The sequence below is a fragment of the Aureobasidium namibiae genome (assembly GCF_000721765.1).
Source record: "Aureobasidium namibiae CBS 147.97 unplaced genomic scaffold scaffold_5, whole genome shotgun sequence".
Taxonomy (NCBI): domain Eukaryota; kingdom Fungi; phylum Ascomycota; class Dothideomycetes; order Dothideales; family Saccotheciaceae; genus Aureobasidium; species Aureobasidium namibiae.
The window spans coordinates 569,567-582,913 of record NW_013581204.1 but is presented as its reverse complement, the minus strand read 5'-3'; the positions used below and the strand labels follow the sequence as shown (position 1 = coordinate 582,913).

General features: G+C 52.8%; 7 protein-coding genes across 7 annotated transcripts; 4 read left to right on the top strand and 3 right to left on the bottom strand.

The window, feature by feature from the left end:
* Nucleotides 1-66: 66 nt before the first annotated feature.
* On the top strand, nt 67-786 carry M436DRAFT_62314 (uncharacterized protein; the record flags this gene model as incomplete). Its single annotated transcript, XM_013573711.1, has 1 exon — nt 67-786. One exon carries the CDS (start codon nt 67-69, stop codon nt 784-786), a length of 720 nt encoding a protein of 239 aa, XP_013429165.1.
* A 447-nt stretch (nt 787-1,233) lies between these two features.
* Nucleotides 1,234-2,606, bottom strand: M436DRAFT_42217 (pyruvate dehydrogenase kinase; the record flags this gene model as incomplete). The annotated part of the gene is made up of 3 exons (XM_013573451.1): nt 1,234-2,317; nt 2,369-2,488; nt 2,542-2,606. The coding sequence occupies 3 exons, from the start codon at nt 2,604-2,606 to the stop codon at nt 1,234-1,236; spliced, it is 1,269 nt and encodes a 422-aa protein (XP_013428905.1).
* A 414-nt stretch (nt 2,607-3,020) lies between these two features.
* Nucleotides 3,021-4,134, top strand: M436DRAFT_42142 (uncharacterized protein; the record flags this gene model as incomplete). The annotated part of the gene is made up of 4 exons (XM_013573434.1): nt 3,021-3,102; nt 3,155-3,705; nt 3,778-3,910; nt 3,962-4,134. The coding sequence occupies 4 exons, from the start codon at nt 3,021-3,023 to the stop codon at nt 4,132-4,134; spliced, it is 939 nt and encodes a 312-aa protein (XP_013428888.1).
* A 353-nt stretch (nt 4,135-4,487) lies between these two features.
* Nucleotides 4,488-6,030, bottom strand: M436DRAFT_62311 (uncharacterized protein; the record flags this gene model as incomplete). Its single annotated transcript, XM_013573710.1, has 2 exons — nt 4,488-5,129; nt 5,185-6,030. The coding sequence occupies 2 exons, from the start codon at nt 6,028-6,030 to the stop codon at nt 4,488-4,490; spliced, it is 1,488 nt and encodes a 495-aa protein (XP_013429164.1).
* Nucleotides 6,031-6,538: 508 nt separating this feature from the next.
* M436DRAFT_62310 (GTP cyclohydrolase I) lies at nt 6,539-7,609 on the bottom strand (the record flags this gene model as incomplete). Its single annotated transcript, XM_013573709.1, has 3 exons — nt 6,539-6,841; nt 6,895-7,199; nt 7,255-7,609. 3 exons carry the CDS (start codon nt 7,607-7,609, stop codon nt 6,539-6,541), a joined length of 963 nt encoding a protein of 320 aa, XP_013429163.1.
* Nucleotides 7,610-10,977: 3,368 nt separating this feature from the next.
* On the top strand, nt 10,978-12,204 carry M436DRAFT_42248 (Pkinase-domain-containing protein; the record flags this gene model as incomplete). Its single annotated transcript, XM_013573460.1, has 1 exon — nt 10,978-12,204. The coding sequence occupies one exon, from the start codon at nt 10,978-10,980 to the stop codon at nt 12,202-12,204; it is 1,227 nt and encodes a 408-aa protein (XP_013428914.1).
* Nucleotides 12,205-12,386: 182 nt separating this feature from the next.
* On the top strand, nt 12,387-13,242 carry M436DRAFT_71368 (signal peptidase 22 kDa subunit; the record flags this gene model as incomplete). Its single annotated transcript, XM_013573782.1, has 3 exons — nt 12,387-12,529; nt 12,583-12,656; nt 12,707-13,242. The coding sequence occupies 3 exons, from the start codon at nt 12,387-12,389 to the stop codon at nt 13,240-13,242; spliced, it is 753 nt and encodes a 250-aa protein (XP_013429236.1).
* Between the last annotated feature and the right edge of the window lie 105 nt (nt 13,243-13,347).

The following is a 13,347-nucleotide window of genomic DNA, read 5'->3' as shown; positions in this document are numbered from 1 at the left end:
GCTCAATCCAAGAAAGAATTCTGTCCAACTCTTAATTTTTCCACTCGATCAACACAAAACACCAAAATGCGCTCCTCTACCGCCGCTATTGCTCTTGCCTTCGCTGCTTCTGCAGCAGCCGCTCCTCAGGGTGTTGTCTACGTTACCAGCGTCATCGACCAGACCACTACCTGGTGCCCCGCGGGAACCTATACTCATGCTAGCGGCACGACCGTCTTGACTGCTGCGCAAATGATGACCCTGCCCGTCTCCTCCGCTGCTGCTATCCAGACTCCTTCGGTCGCGACCCCTGAAGCTGTTTCTGTCTCTTCGACTCCCAAGGCCACTTCTGTCTCCAGTGTCCCCACCGCTGGCTCGTACGAGTCCGCACCCATCTCGTCTGCCGTCGCTGTTCCAGCTTCCTCAGTGGCTACTGCCGTCTCAGTCTCATCTCTTCCTGCCTCGAGTCCCGTCTCACCCGAGGAGACAGCCAGCGTCCCCGTCGTTGTTGAGTCGAGTCCTGCTCCTATCGCTTCGGTCGGAACTGCCACGCCCATCGTCCCTGGATCAGCCTACGCATCCTCCGCCCCTTACCCCGTGTCAATGGCCACAGGAGCTGTTGGCTACGCCCAGCCATCAGGTGTCTCTGGTGGCTCTGGCGCCGCTCAGCCTTCGGGCGTTGCTGGTGCTACTGGCTCATCATCATCTGCTAAGCCTTCCTCGACCTACACCGGTGCCGCTTCTCGCAACATCGCTGGTGCCACTGGTCTCTTTGCCGTTGCTGCTGCTTTCTTCGCTCTCGTCTAGATGACCTGAGTATCTTCCTTCTTTGCAACCCAGGCGTGAGAACGCGAGGCTCGAGGGTACGTTTTACACCTGTGATACCATCAAGAGCTGCTCAGAGAAGCAGCCAACTTTCTTCTTTTGTCCCATCTGGGCATGTTTACTTTTTCCTTTCTATAGATACTCTTACCTGTTCGCTTTCTTCCAAATTCGACAAATCCAGAATTCTTTCTGTTTATCAATCCTGTGCTGTCTGAAGAACGGCCACTGTATTGTGCAAGGTTGTGGTCAGGTTGAAAAGCAGTGGATATGTTGTTCCTTCTCTTCTAGATACTAATACGATTACGAAAACCATCAGGGCGCGTTCGTGGCTTGTTTATGAATATGTTCTCATCGCGGAGGCTCTATCTCGAAGTCTCACTTCCCTCTAGAGCGAATTATGGTTTCGTATCATTAGCAAGGCAGAGGTGTCTATAAAGCGTCCATACTGGTCCTGGTGCTCAAGGTCTCGTTCTTGTTACCGAGCTTGCTGATCTGAAGGAATGCATCAACACCGTAACCCTCGAGATTATGGACTTCAAGGCTACCAGCCCAGTACTCGGCGAATATGCGGCTCATGGGTAGACCGATACCGAGGCGGAGGTCGGGATGTCTGCCAGACAGAGATCCCAGAGAGTGATCGAAACGAGTTTGTTTTCCATCGTGCTTTTGGTTTGGGGATTCTGTTTCGGGGACTTTCAGATCCTGTAGCGTTGCTGCCAACTTTGGAACCTGTTCCAGATTTCGTAGTCTTCTGTTACGTTCCGGCCCTTTGCTAAATGACCATAGGTTTGGAAGATTCTCTCGATCGATACCGCCTCCTTGATCTGACACTCTGATGATGACATGTTGTGCGGCCTCACAGATCAGTACCTCGATCGGTGGAGGCTTGGAACCATGACGCTCGACAGTCGCTTGGAAGGAGTTTCGTAAGAGCTCGCCGATGATGTATTCCAGGTGACTTGGGATGTAAGGGAAGAAGATGTCGTCGGCGCCTTCGATGATAACCTCGGGTAAGAGCACGTCGGGTCCATATGCCTGTTTTGCGAGATTGCCAATCGTGTCGGCGCACTCTTGGACAATCTCCTTTGCATTGCATCGAAGGAAGATTTCACCGACGAAGTCATCGCCATGTTCTGGGTGAAGTTTCGCAGCGGGAGGTAGATGATCCGGTGAGTGGTATGCTTTTGTCAGAGCGCAGTGCTGCTCAGCGATAACTCGCCGGCTGATTCTTGACCTTAACAAGGAGTTGACGAGTTTGTCGCATTGGTCGCTTGGGATGGCTTCTGATATCTCGAGTACTCCCATGGCAAGTCTAGGGATGACGCTCAAGTGATCCCTAAGCTGTTCTCGGACAATGTCACAGAATTTGTCGTTGTCCTTCAGAGTCTTTATTTCCGGGACCTTCCTTAGCGTCTCAAAGGCTGAGTAGTACAAGTCGTAAACATGGTTGATATGAGGATTTACCAGAGCGGCATAGGGTAATGTTTGCATGTCGCGGATTCGATGTGCAATTCTTTGGTAGAGTCAGTGGTGTGCAGCGTGTGTTTGGCATGAATCGAAGTACCTGGTAGGAAGCTCGAGTCGAACATAATTAGCTGAGCCAAGTAATCGGGTATCGGTAAGAAGACGTCCAAAGAAGGTCAACTGGCGTAGACTGATGGGTCTTGCTTCTCGTTCAACCCATCTACAAAAACAAGGTTGTTAGCATGAAGATGACATGGAGGTGGAGGTTCATACTTGTCCAGAACCGAGGCAGGACGCCATGGCGGCGGGACTATGGAAATGCTCCTTCGCTTTGCCATCCATGTTGTGCGAGTCAAGGGACGTATTGATGATACAGCGCGGCATAGCAAAGGCTGAGTAGCCCTCATTCTGAAAGTGTGGTCAAACATTTTATGGAAAATGTATGGCTAACGATCTATATATACAAAAGGCACCGTCGCGGCGAGGGGTGAGTGGAAACACAGGGTAGTGGCCAGCTACAAGTCACGATGTATGTGCGGCGACATCAGGTGAGTTGTGTGATAGGTCTGCAGGTGCGAGTCGGGCCTCGTCCAGCGACGTTTTGGTGCTTGGTCGAGGCTTTCGACGACCCCGGAAACTGGACCCTGGCTGACGTTGTTGCTGTCGAGCTTGCGCCAAAAGGCCTCCCAAAATTTTGTCTCTTCTTTCTCTCCTCACTCATACCTTTGCCTCTTGCATTCACTCGCATCACAATGGCCGACGATCAAGTACCAGTCCACTACGAGGATCTCGCTCTTCTCGAGACCAAGTTTGACGAGGTCGACCGCCAGATTTGTACTCAACTCTTATCCACACCTTCCTGAATCAAGATCTGACACCAATCTAGTGGCCAAGCAGTATATCCTCAGCGCTCCTCTCTACGCCAAGCGTCAAGACATCATCTCCAAGATTGACAACTTCTGGCCTCTCGTCTTCGAGCAGTCTCCTCCGGACCTCGACCGATACATCACCCCCAACGATGCCAACATCTTCGCCAAGCTGAAGAGCCTCGATGTCACCCGCTTCGAGATCCCTATGGGTCCCGAAAATATTGATGCCGACTCTGGTGACCCGCGCAGCATCGCCATCCGTTTCGAGTTTGACCAAAACGACTACTTCACCAACTCCGTCCTCGAGAAGAAGTTTTGGTACAGAAGATCAAAGGACGGCTGGACCGGCCTCGTTTCCGAGCCCGTCAAGATCGATTGGAAAGCCAAGGACCCTACTGAGGGTCTCCTCGCTGCTTCCATTGCTGTCTTCGAGGCACGCAAGAAGGCTGGCGATATGAAGAAGAAGGGCTTCGCTGCTCACAACAAGCTTCTTGAGCTGATCGAGACAAACAATGTTGATAACACCTCATTCTTTTCCTGGTTCGGCTTCATCTCTGCAGACCGCTATGTCTCGGCCGAAGAGTCGGTCCAGGCCAACAACGAGTACAAGGAGCGTCAGGACAAGAGATCCAATGGCGAGAGAGTTGAGAGCCCTGAGCCGGATGAGGAAGACATGCTTGAAATGGTCGAGAGCGACGATGTTCACCCAGAAGGCGAAGAGCTCGCCCAGCTTATCGCAGAAGACGTCTGGCCCAACGCCATCAAGTACTTCAGTAAGTGTCGGTTCACCGCTCGAGTCTGAAACCCTCCTAACCTCTATTTAGCCCAAGCACAAGAGATGGAAGACATGTCCGAGATGGACTTCGAGGATCTCTCTGACGACGATGACGACAACGAGCCAATCGACCTGAGAGCGCTCGTTGGTAAGGGCAAGCCCAAGACCAAGCCCTCCAGCAATGGCGGCGGTGAGCCCCCAAAGAAGAAGCAGAAGAAATAGATGCGAATATGCGTCGTTCACGCAAGGTAATACCCTTAGATCTGGCTGAGGGAGTCATACCTTCGAATGTATAGATCGACGACGATTTTGGTCAGCTCTGGAAGAGCCAACAATATACCCGAGATATTGGCACCAAACTCCAAAAACTCACCTTCATGCAATCAAGTTTTTTTTTTGTCTCTGATCTCTACACTTCTTTTAGTAGGTATGCACTGCTCTTCTGCTCGTCATGCTCAACTCTTGATTGTTCTTGCTATTCGTATACAACTGGGTGGTATCTGAATAGTCGGATCTCTCGTCTTCTCCGCTGAAGTTACGCATGCATCTCCGTGACAACACTTCTGGTCCCTTTCTCATTTGTCAGTATCCATTTTATCGTCTTCCTTAGCCTTGAGCTCCTTGTTCTTCTTCCTGCATATCAAGCTCAAAACTACATCCTCGGGCTTGACAACGGTCGGCAGAGGATTGAGGTCTCCGTCCAGATAGCCATACGAAAGATAAGAAAGGAACATTCGTTGAAGGCCAGTACGACGTCTCACTGCTTCTCTCAGCACCAGTTGATCAGGTCGAAGCAGCGGGACTTCTCCAAGTCCCCAACATTCATAGCCCCAACGGCCGACAAGCTGAGGAGGGACACCCATAATCGGCATATTGAGTTTTGCCTGATGCTGTTCGTGTGTCTCGCGCGTCATGGGTCTGACAGGTTCAGGTCTCTTGTAGCGATGTCGGATCCAGAGGCGCAGAGTGTCCAGTTTGGAAGTGCCGTCTGCACCTCGTAGGTAGTTCCAGAGAGTGGTGAGACTGCGTTCTGCGAGCAACAATTCACGCATGGATGCTTCACCGCCGTAGTAGTGCACCGGGTCGACGTAAAGCATGTCGAGTTTGATGAAGAAGAGTTGCAAAACTGCAAGTGTCTCTTTGGTGAAGTAAATGGTGTTGTGGATCAAAGAGATGCGAGGGCCATTGACAGGGATGTCGAGGAGGAACCACATTCTCTGTTATCAATGTGTTAGAATTGTTGTGCAATGGATCAAGAGAATCGAAGCTTACCTTCAGGACGTCAACGCCCTCAACACGTGGTATGCGATGTCCATGTGCTGCCATCCAGCCAACTATCTCTCGGCAAACCGACTCCCGATATGCTACCATCTTCAGCCAGCGGAAACCCGGCACCGGCGCAGCGGACTTCTGTCGATGCTGGGCAAGCTCCGCGATTCTTGTCTTCCTCTCGGCTGGGCTTTCGGACTTGACACTTCTCTGACTGGCCGAGATGTCGGAGCTCTGAGAGTCAGGTGAATCAGAGCATTCCTGCGAAGCTATTCCGGGTGCTTGCTCCGGGACGAGGTCGTCCCAGCTCACACTTCTGCGGTCTGATCTGGGGCGACGTAGAGCAGGGTCTTCGATGCAAAGTTGACGGTAGCACCACCAGGGGAAGTACTTGTCTGCGGTGGGTGCCCATATGAACGTAGCAGCCTTGATGAATGCGGTGAAGTGACTGTCCATGACATAGTGAAAGGGAGCAGAAATGCTGTAAAGGTTGAGTAGGGTCTGCGGCGGGAGATAGCTCGTGACTTGAAGCAAGATGTCCACATGCGAGGCGAGACCAGTCAGGAGATTGGACTTTTTGCGCTCAGGAGGTGGTGACGGTGTGTTCAAGACAACACGCTTGCGGCGACGAGCGACTGGGGGGGCAGTTTGGACGACTACATCAAGTGGATTCGTGGAGTCTTCGTTGGACGAAGGCTGTTCGCTGTCTGTTGTGGTTTGCTCAGTTGCTTCGTCAAGGACAAAGCGCCTCTTGTTGGAAAGAGGTAAAGAATGGGCATCATCTTGTGCAGCTTTAGCAGAAGAGCTGCTTGCACGGCGCTTTCGAGGGGCCCTGGTCGCATCTGCCATGATTGTTTATGATGAAAGGAAGTGTGTGCCTTTGAAAGGTAGGGTAGATACTCGAGATCGAGGTTGCGTGTGGAACAAACCCAAGCGATGTATCTTAAGAAAATGAACCGAAAAGAGAACAATAGTGGAGAGCCAGGTATTGTCGTTGGTCCGGCATTCAGCTATTATTGCGGCAATGCGCCCGCGACAATAGCGCTGACAACTCGCAAGTGGAAAATTGGTGCTTCACTCCTTGATTGTCAGTGGAAGTGAATTATGATAGGAACGGCGCAGGGAAAAAGCTAAGGGATTATTTGATTTGTTGTGTTTATGCATTGCAAAAAAGACAGAGATGCAAATACTTGTTCGTTTACTTACGATCGTGGTCGTTGAGTGGTATCATTCCGTAAATTGGCTGTTGAGTGGCCATTCATCCTTCATCTGAATCTCATGTTACGCCCCAAACAATAACGCCGGTTCCCCATCTATCGCCAACAACCCTAGACCACCGTTTTTGTCCTTGTCTTGTCTACCTTCTGTTGAGCAGGTTCAAAAACTCCTCTCTCGTCTTGGCAGTTGAGCGCATTCTGCCGAGCATACAGCTGGTAGTAGTTGTGGCGCTGGTCTTTTGAACGCCACGCATGACCATACACAGGTGGCTAGATTCCATAACGACAGCAACACCCTGCGGTTGGAGGACTTCGGACAGGGCGAGGGCGACTTGTTTGGTCAGGCGTTCCTGGACCTGCAATCTGCGAGAGAACATCTCGGCGATACGCGCCAGCTTTGAGAGGCCGAGAACGCGGCCATTGGGGATGTAACCAATGTGCATCTGTACAAGTCAGTAAATAGTCTTTCAACATGAAAAACGGCATATATACACACCTTTCCGGTAAAAGGGACCAGGTGGTGCTCGCAAAGACTGAAGACTTCAATATCCTTCACAATAACGAGCTCATCATGATCCTCGTGAAAGACAGCGCCATTAACAATGTCCCTCAGGTTCTCCTCGTAGCCCTTGGTGAAGTACATCATAGCTTTTGCATAACGTTCGGGGGTACCGTGAAGACCTTCTCTTTCAGGGTCCTCTCCGATGCACTCGAGCAGGGTGCGGACTGCTCCGGAGAGCTTCTCCAAGCGCGCTGCGGCCTGTTCGGGGGTAGATTCGAGTCTCTCTCGTGTGCCAGTGCCTGTACAAGGGTTAGTCGAGAGTACGGCAATCGAATTTGGCTAAAGCAAGCATACTGGGCCAACTCAGACCGTCAAAGTCGATGGTAGGGGCGAGTGTATAGGGACTGCTAGCTCTGCTGGTCTGCTGCGAGGACCAGTCGTCACGCGGGTCTCTGGCCTCGACCTCGTCGAGATTGGCTAGTCTGGCAGGACGCTTGTCGCGCGGTTGGGCACTGGTATGGGGCTGGAAGTAGTTGGCTTCGAGGTCGACAGGCTCTTTCTTGGGACCCATCGAGGACTTGATGGACTTGAAAGCGCTCTCTCTTTCGCGAGCGTCGCGATTTTCTTGGGTCACAAGAGGAGACGATCCATTGAGCATGTGCGATGGGATGTTCTTGGGCCTAAGGGGCGAATTCGGGTGGTGGTCCATGGCTGCGGGTCTCGAACGATAGCGCTGGCAAGCTCGTGGTTGTATTGGTGGTGGACTAAGGAATAGAGGAAGCGGCTGGGCAATTGGTCACGTCCTAGATGAAATAGTTGGAGTGTGATGCTTGTATGTGGTAGAAGAGAAAGTCCATTACGCTCTGCCTAAGTTTACAGAGCCATGACTTCGGCGCGAGAGACAGAGGGCATTAGTATTCTTTCCTCGTTCCTCCCTGCTGTCCCTCGAGCCCCGCCGGTCTCGCCAAACTTTTTCTCTTTGAGTCACGCCTTCCCGAAGCCCTGACGGAGCTCGTCCGTCGTCGAGGGCCGTGCGCCGTGCGTGGGGGTTGCATTCCCAACGCGGCCAACACAGGCAGTGCGAGCATCACCGCTAACCACCCAGTCCATCCTGCCCTCTGTTCATCCATCTCTACACGCGCTGCCTACCTCGGGTGCCGCCTGATGAGCGTAGCCCTCCGTGGTGCCATCCCTCGATATTTGGGCCGGCGTGTCGCTTCTAACGACCCGCGCATCGTGCCCAACTTGCTGCATCATCCATTCCTCTAGTTAGACCGCGTCGTTTTTCGGGCCACAACTAACCCATGTACCAACGTCTAAGGAGACTCTCGATGCGTCTTTCAGGAACTTACCACTTGATCGCATACTGATGGCTCCGCTGACACGCGTCGTCGTATTCCGACTCGAATATACTGCTTCTGATGACCAACCGCTCGCCCTGCTCGCCAAGGCGATAGACCCGGCTCAACTATGATATCTTCACTGTATTCGCAAACGGGTCAAGGGATCCAGCGACATCATGCTCGCTGACTATACTCGGCTTGATGGGGAGGTCCTCTCAGAGCAGATTTCGCTCGAAGAACATCGAGCTTGAGAAGTGATCAAACGTCTATGTGGGCAGCACAAGCACGAGAGACACGTTCGACAACATGATACACTGGATGTGGTTGTCTATGTTGTCACTGAAGACAGACAATCGGGGCAGCCAGAACCTAACCTTCCGCACAACGATTATCAATTAATCCGACCTGGTGCGTCTTATAGCAAAGCACTGGCTCTTATTGGAAGGAAATTGAGGGGACGAGCACAAACTGAGGTAACGTCGGAGTGGTCAGTGGTGAATGTTGCTGGAGCCGTCGCAGCTGGAGATGAGTGCATTGCAAGTGAATGATAGAGGCGAGTCACGGTCAGCACATCCACAAGACACCCAACCACAGAAGCATCACAAAGAAAGTCCTCCAGGTGGCTCACTCGAGTTGGAATGTGGTCTGGAAAACACCAGCTTCTGGTCTCCCATTCATCGATCTAGCAGCAGTTGGTGATGGAGCAGGACCGCTTAAGCTTCGGGTAGGCGTAAGCGGCGGGGAAGCGCCATGGATCTCATCCAAGCCCTGTTGGGCGAAGAAGGGCGCGTCTCAAGCAAGAGTTGTTCGCTGAGCAATTGACAGGTGAGGGAACTTGATCACTCCGTTCATTTTTTAAGCCCCTTCCCCTTCTGCACCGTATTGCCTGCGCAAATGCTATTGCTGCTGTCGCCGGCACGTCGTATTTGAGCCAAGAAGACCATCACCACAGCCGTGTCATTGGCGCGTGGGCTTCCAGGCTGTCTCTCGGTGGCCGTGTTCGTCGTCGGACTTGAATTTATGTCCCTTCTCCATGGCAGGCAACGAAACAGAGCACGGGCGACGTGGACGTGATTTTCCAAGCAGGAGCAGAGAGCGTGATAGTAAGCTATCGCCATCGCCTACTGCAGCTGTTGGTCGAGGGCGCGCTGCATATCCCTCCACATCGCATCACCACCGCCCTCGCTCAACATCTGCACACAGGGCCCCAGACCCCGACCGCGAACGACCTAGCCAATATCGCCATCGTCACCACCATCATCAGCATCACCACCACCACCAGGATCCGGCACGTACTGAGCCATCGCTCCCCACAGCCGACGAAGCTGCTGTACCGTCGCTGAGCACAAGACGTCCAAGTCTTTCGCCAGCTCCATCGACCAGCTCGAGGTACGCTAAGCGTCCACTGCGAGAATATTCTCCTCGTCCTACACGCTCGTATGACCAGCGTCCTTTTTCAGACCGACCTCCACCAGCTCGAAGACCACAGTCGCCCGAGCCATACCCTTCCAGACGACGTTCCCGTTCGGTCGAATCTCGCTACAGCTCGCGCCAACACAGATATCCCTCTGAAAGGGATCGCTACAACGACCGTCGCCGATACTCGCCGCCCCCGAACAGAGGCTATCGTTCATCCGGCCATTCGTCTCGCGGTCGTCCTGATAATAGCTACGCTTCTCGTCATAGCAAACCTCCTGCCCGCTCGCCTGCTCGAGACGTCCGACGCTCCGACTCTCCCTCTGACGACCTCATATCGCAGTTGGCAACTACTGCACGACCCGAAGAAGCCAAGTCTAGTAGACGTCGGGGTCCATCAGTACATTCTCGCCACGCTTCGAGGTCGCGTCGACCGGATACCCGTCGCCCTTACAGGCAGGATCCACCTCGTTACCGGGAAAGAGAGAGGGATAGGGACAGAGACTACGCAAGGGACTACGACAGAGATTACGGACGCAACCGGGACTACGACCGAGGAGGTCGCCGCGATTACTACGACAGAAGGGAACGCTATCGCGAAGAGCGCGAACCAGACGCCATGTACGGTAGGGGCGGACCTCCTCGGCAACCCATGCCTCGTGGGTATGTAGATCCGCGTTACTCCCAATCACCTCCCTACCCGGTCCCTGGGCCCTCTCCGCCGCACGCCCAATCTCCATATGGTCGCACATATCCCCCGCAGCAACCTTATGCCAGCTATCAGGGGTAAGTGATATTGACCTTAATAATTATCCAACACTAACCTGATACTAGTTCTCCAACGCACACTGCTTACTCAGCTGCTGCCTCACCTTATTACCAGCAAAACTATCCTCCTCCGGCTGCAAGTCCTTATTATCAAGCACAACAACCACCGTCACATTATGCAGCCCCAGCCCCAGCCCCAGCGCCCGTATATCCACCTCAATCCTCGTACCGCGGACCTCCTTCTCGAGGATACAACGGCTCACAACAACGACCTCCTGTTCCCAACCAATCATCTGCTCCTCCTGCTAGTAGAGGTGGTCGTGGTGGCCACTTTTCCAATCTGTCTTGGACTCCCTCGAGTGGCAGCAGAGGTGGGAAGGTGGTGACCAAACGTGAAAACTCCATATCCGGTACTGAGACTCCTCTTGCACCAGGATCGATAGCCGAGTCTGTCGACGATGACGACAATCCGTTCAGACCGCCTAAAGATTTAAGAGCCGAGGACGAGAGCGACAAGAGAAATTCGGGCATCAGTTTCTCTATCAAAGGCATGGCTGGAAGAACGGATCCTTCAGCGCCACACAGACCAGCGCCACTGGCTGCACCTCGCACAAGGAAGGAAATCGTTGTCCGCAAACGCCTGAAGCCCAAGCCAAAATTGACAGGAGATTTCGCTACGTCTGACTCTGTATACTACCGCAAGACTGGTAACGAGTCGGTCGTTGGCTCTGGCACTTACGGCAAGGTGTACAAGGCTGTCCATGTGTACACGGGTGACAAGGTTGCTCTTAAAAAGATAAGAATGGAAGGAGAGCGCGACGGATTCCCGGTGACCGCAATCCGCGAGATCAAACTCTTGCAATCTCTCAATCACACCAACGTGGTCAAGCTGCAGGAAGTCATGGTTGAACGCAATGACTGTTTCATGATCTTCGAGTACCTGTCTCACGATTTGACTGGGTTGCTGAATCACCCTTCGTTTGCCTTGACCGAAGGACACAAGAAAGACCTTGCAAAACAGTTGTTTGAAGGTCTTGACTACCTTCACAAACGTGGCGTACTCCATCGCGACATCAAGGCAGCCAACATTCTTGTGTCTCGCAACGGTGAGCTCAAGTTGGCCGATTTCGGTCTTGCCCGCTTCTACAACAAAAACGCCAAACTCAAGCAAGACTACACCAACAGAGTCATCACCATCTGGTATCGTTCGCCTGAGTTGTTGTTGGGAGAGACGCAGTACGGTCCGGCAGTGGACATCTGGTCGGCGGCTTGTGTCTTGGTTGAGATATTCACCAAGCATGCCATTTTCCCAGGCGACGGTGGTGAAATCAACCAGCTCGACAAGATCTACAATGTGCTGGGCACACCGTCTCGAACAAATTGGCCGGGCATTGTCGACTTGGCATGGTATGAACTCTTGCGACCAGCGCACAAGGTGGCTTCGACGTTTGCCGAGAAGTATCAAGAACGCGTATCACCGGCGGCGTTTGACCTCTTGAGCGCCATGTTTGTCTTTGACCCCGACACGAGACCCACAGCTAGCGACGTGTTGGAACACCCATACTTCACGACTGAGGAACCAAAAGCGAACCAGGTGGTGGAACTGAAAGACCTTGAAGGCGATTGGCACGAGTTCGAGAGCAAGGCACTGCGCAAGGAGAAGGAGCGTGAAGCAAGAAGGAAAGACAAGGAGAGCATGGAGAAACGCAAGCTCGAGGGGCCGATGGGCGATGAGAGAGAGTTGAAGAGGATGAAGACTGGCGATGCACAGGCGTAGAGACAATCATGTAAAAACACCGAATGGAGAGTAAGTCTTGTAGCAGATGACATTATTATTCATAACTCTTTTGCATAAATAAGTACCTTCCCCAGATTCAGGGTGCGGCCACCTAAGTGAATGCGATACAATTGCTGGCTTCAAGCTCCGGCATCCACCATCAAACATCAGCATAGTCCAAGATGCACTCGTCGCTGGTACGGATACAGAATGTGTTCGGCTTCTTCACGACTGTAGCCTTCACTCTGGGCGCGTTGATCGCGCTGAGTGTCGTCGTCTCGCATCAAAACCCGTCGGCGGAGCTCGAGCTACGCAATGTTCAGGTGTAAGCAATCACACATTTTGCGAGCATAGTGGCATTCTCTGACAAGCACTCAGAGTCAAGGGTCGTCCTCACTACTACAGTACCAAGAAGGAGGAATATGCACACATCAAGTTCGACCTCGAGACTGGTTAGTTGATCTATAGCATGTGCGACGCTGCCATACTTACTCACTGGCAGACCTCACCTCCCTCTTCTCCTGGAACACCAAACAAGTCTTTGTCTACGTAACCGCGACTTTCCCTTCCAAGTCTCCTCTCTCACCTCCCTCGGAAGCCATCATCTGGGACGCCATCATCCCCGCTCCTTCGGAGCCCTGGCACGAAAACACATACATCCACCCCCAAAAGTCGCGCAAGCAACCCAACCGCCGCCAAGTCACCAAGGAGGCAAACTTCAAGGCCTACCCCGAAGGCGCTGCCCCTGGAATCCTGAAGCTCTCGAACCAAAAGCCAAAGTACCAAATCACTACACCCTGGTCCAAGATTGGAGGAGCAGAGAACTGTACTTTGCAGTTGAAGTATAACGTGCAGCCGTGGGTTGGCGCTTTGTATTGGAGCACTCCCAGGCCATTCGGAATGTGGGAGGGTCTGCAGGGAGCTATGAGTGATGTCTTCCAGATGCCGTTTGTCAAGAACTCTGCACAGGCTTCCAAGAGCAAGGATGAACTCAAGACCGAGACGGGTGGTGAGAGGAACAGAGGAAGCCCCGCTTAATACGTGTCATCACAAGAGACCGTTTGCTTAGAAATCTCATTCGACCTTCCTGGTCTTGCTGAGTCAACCCATTGAGATATTTGCGCGGCACTGTGAGCGAGACTC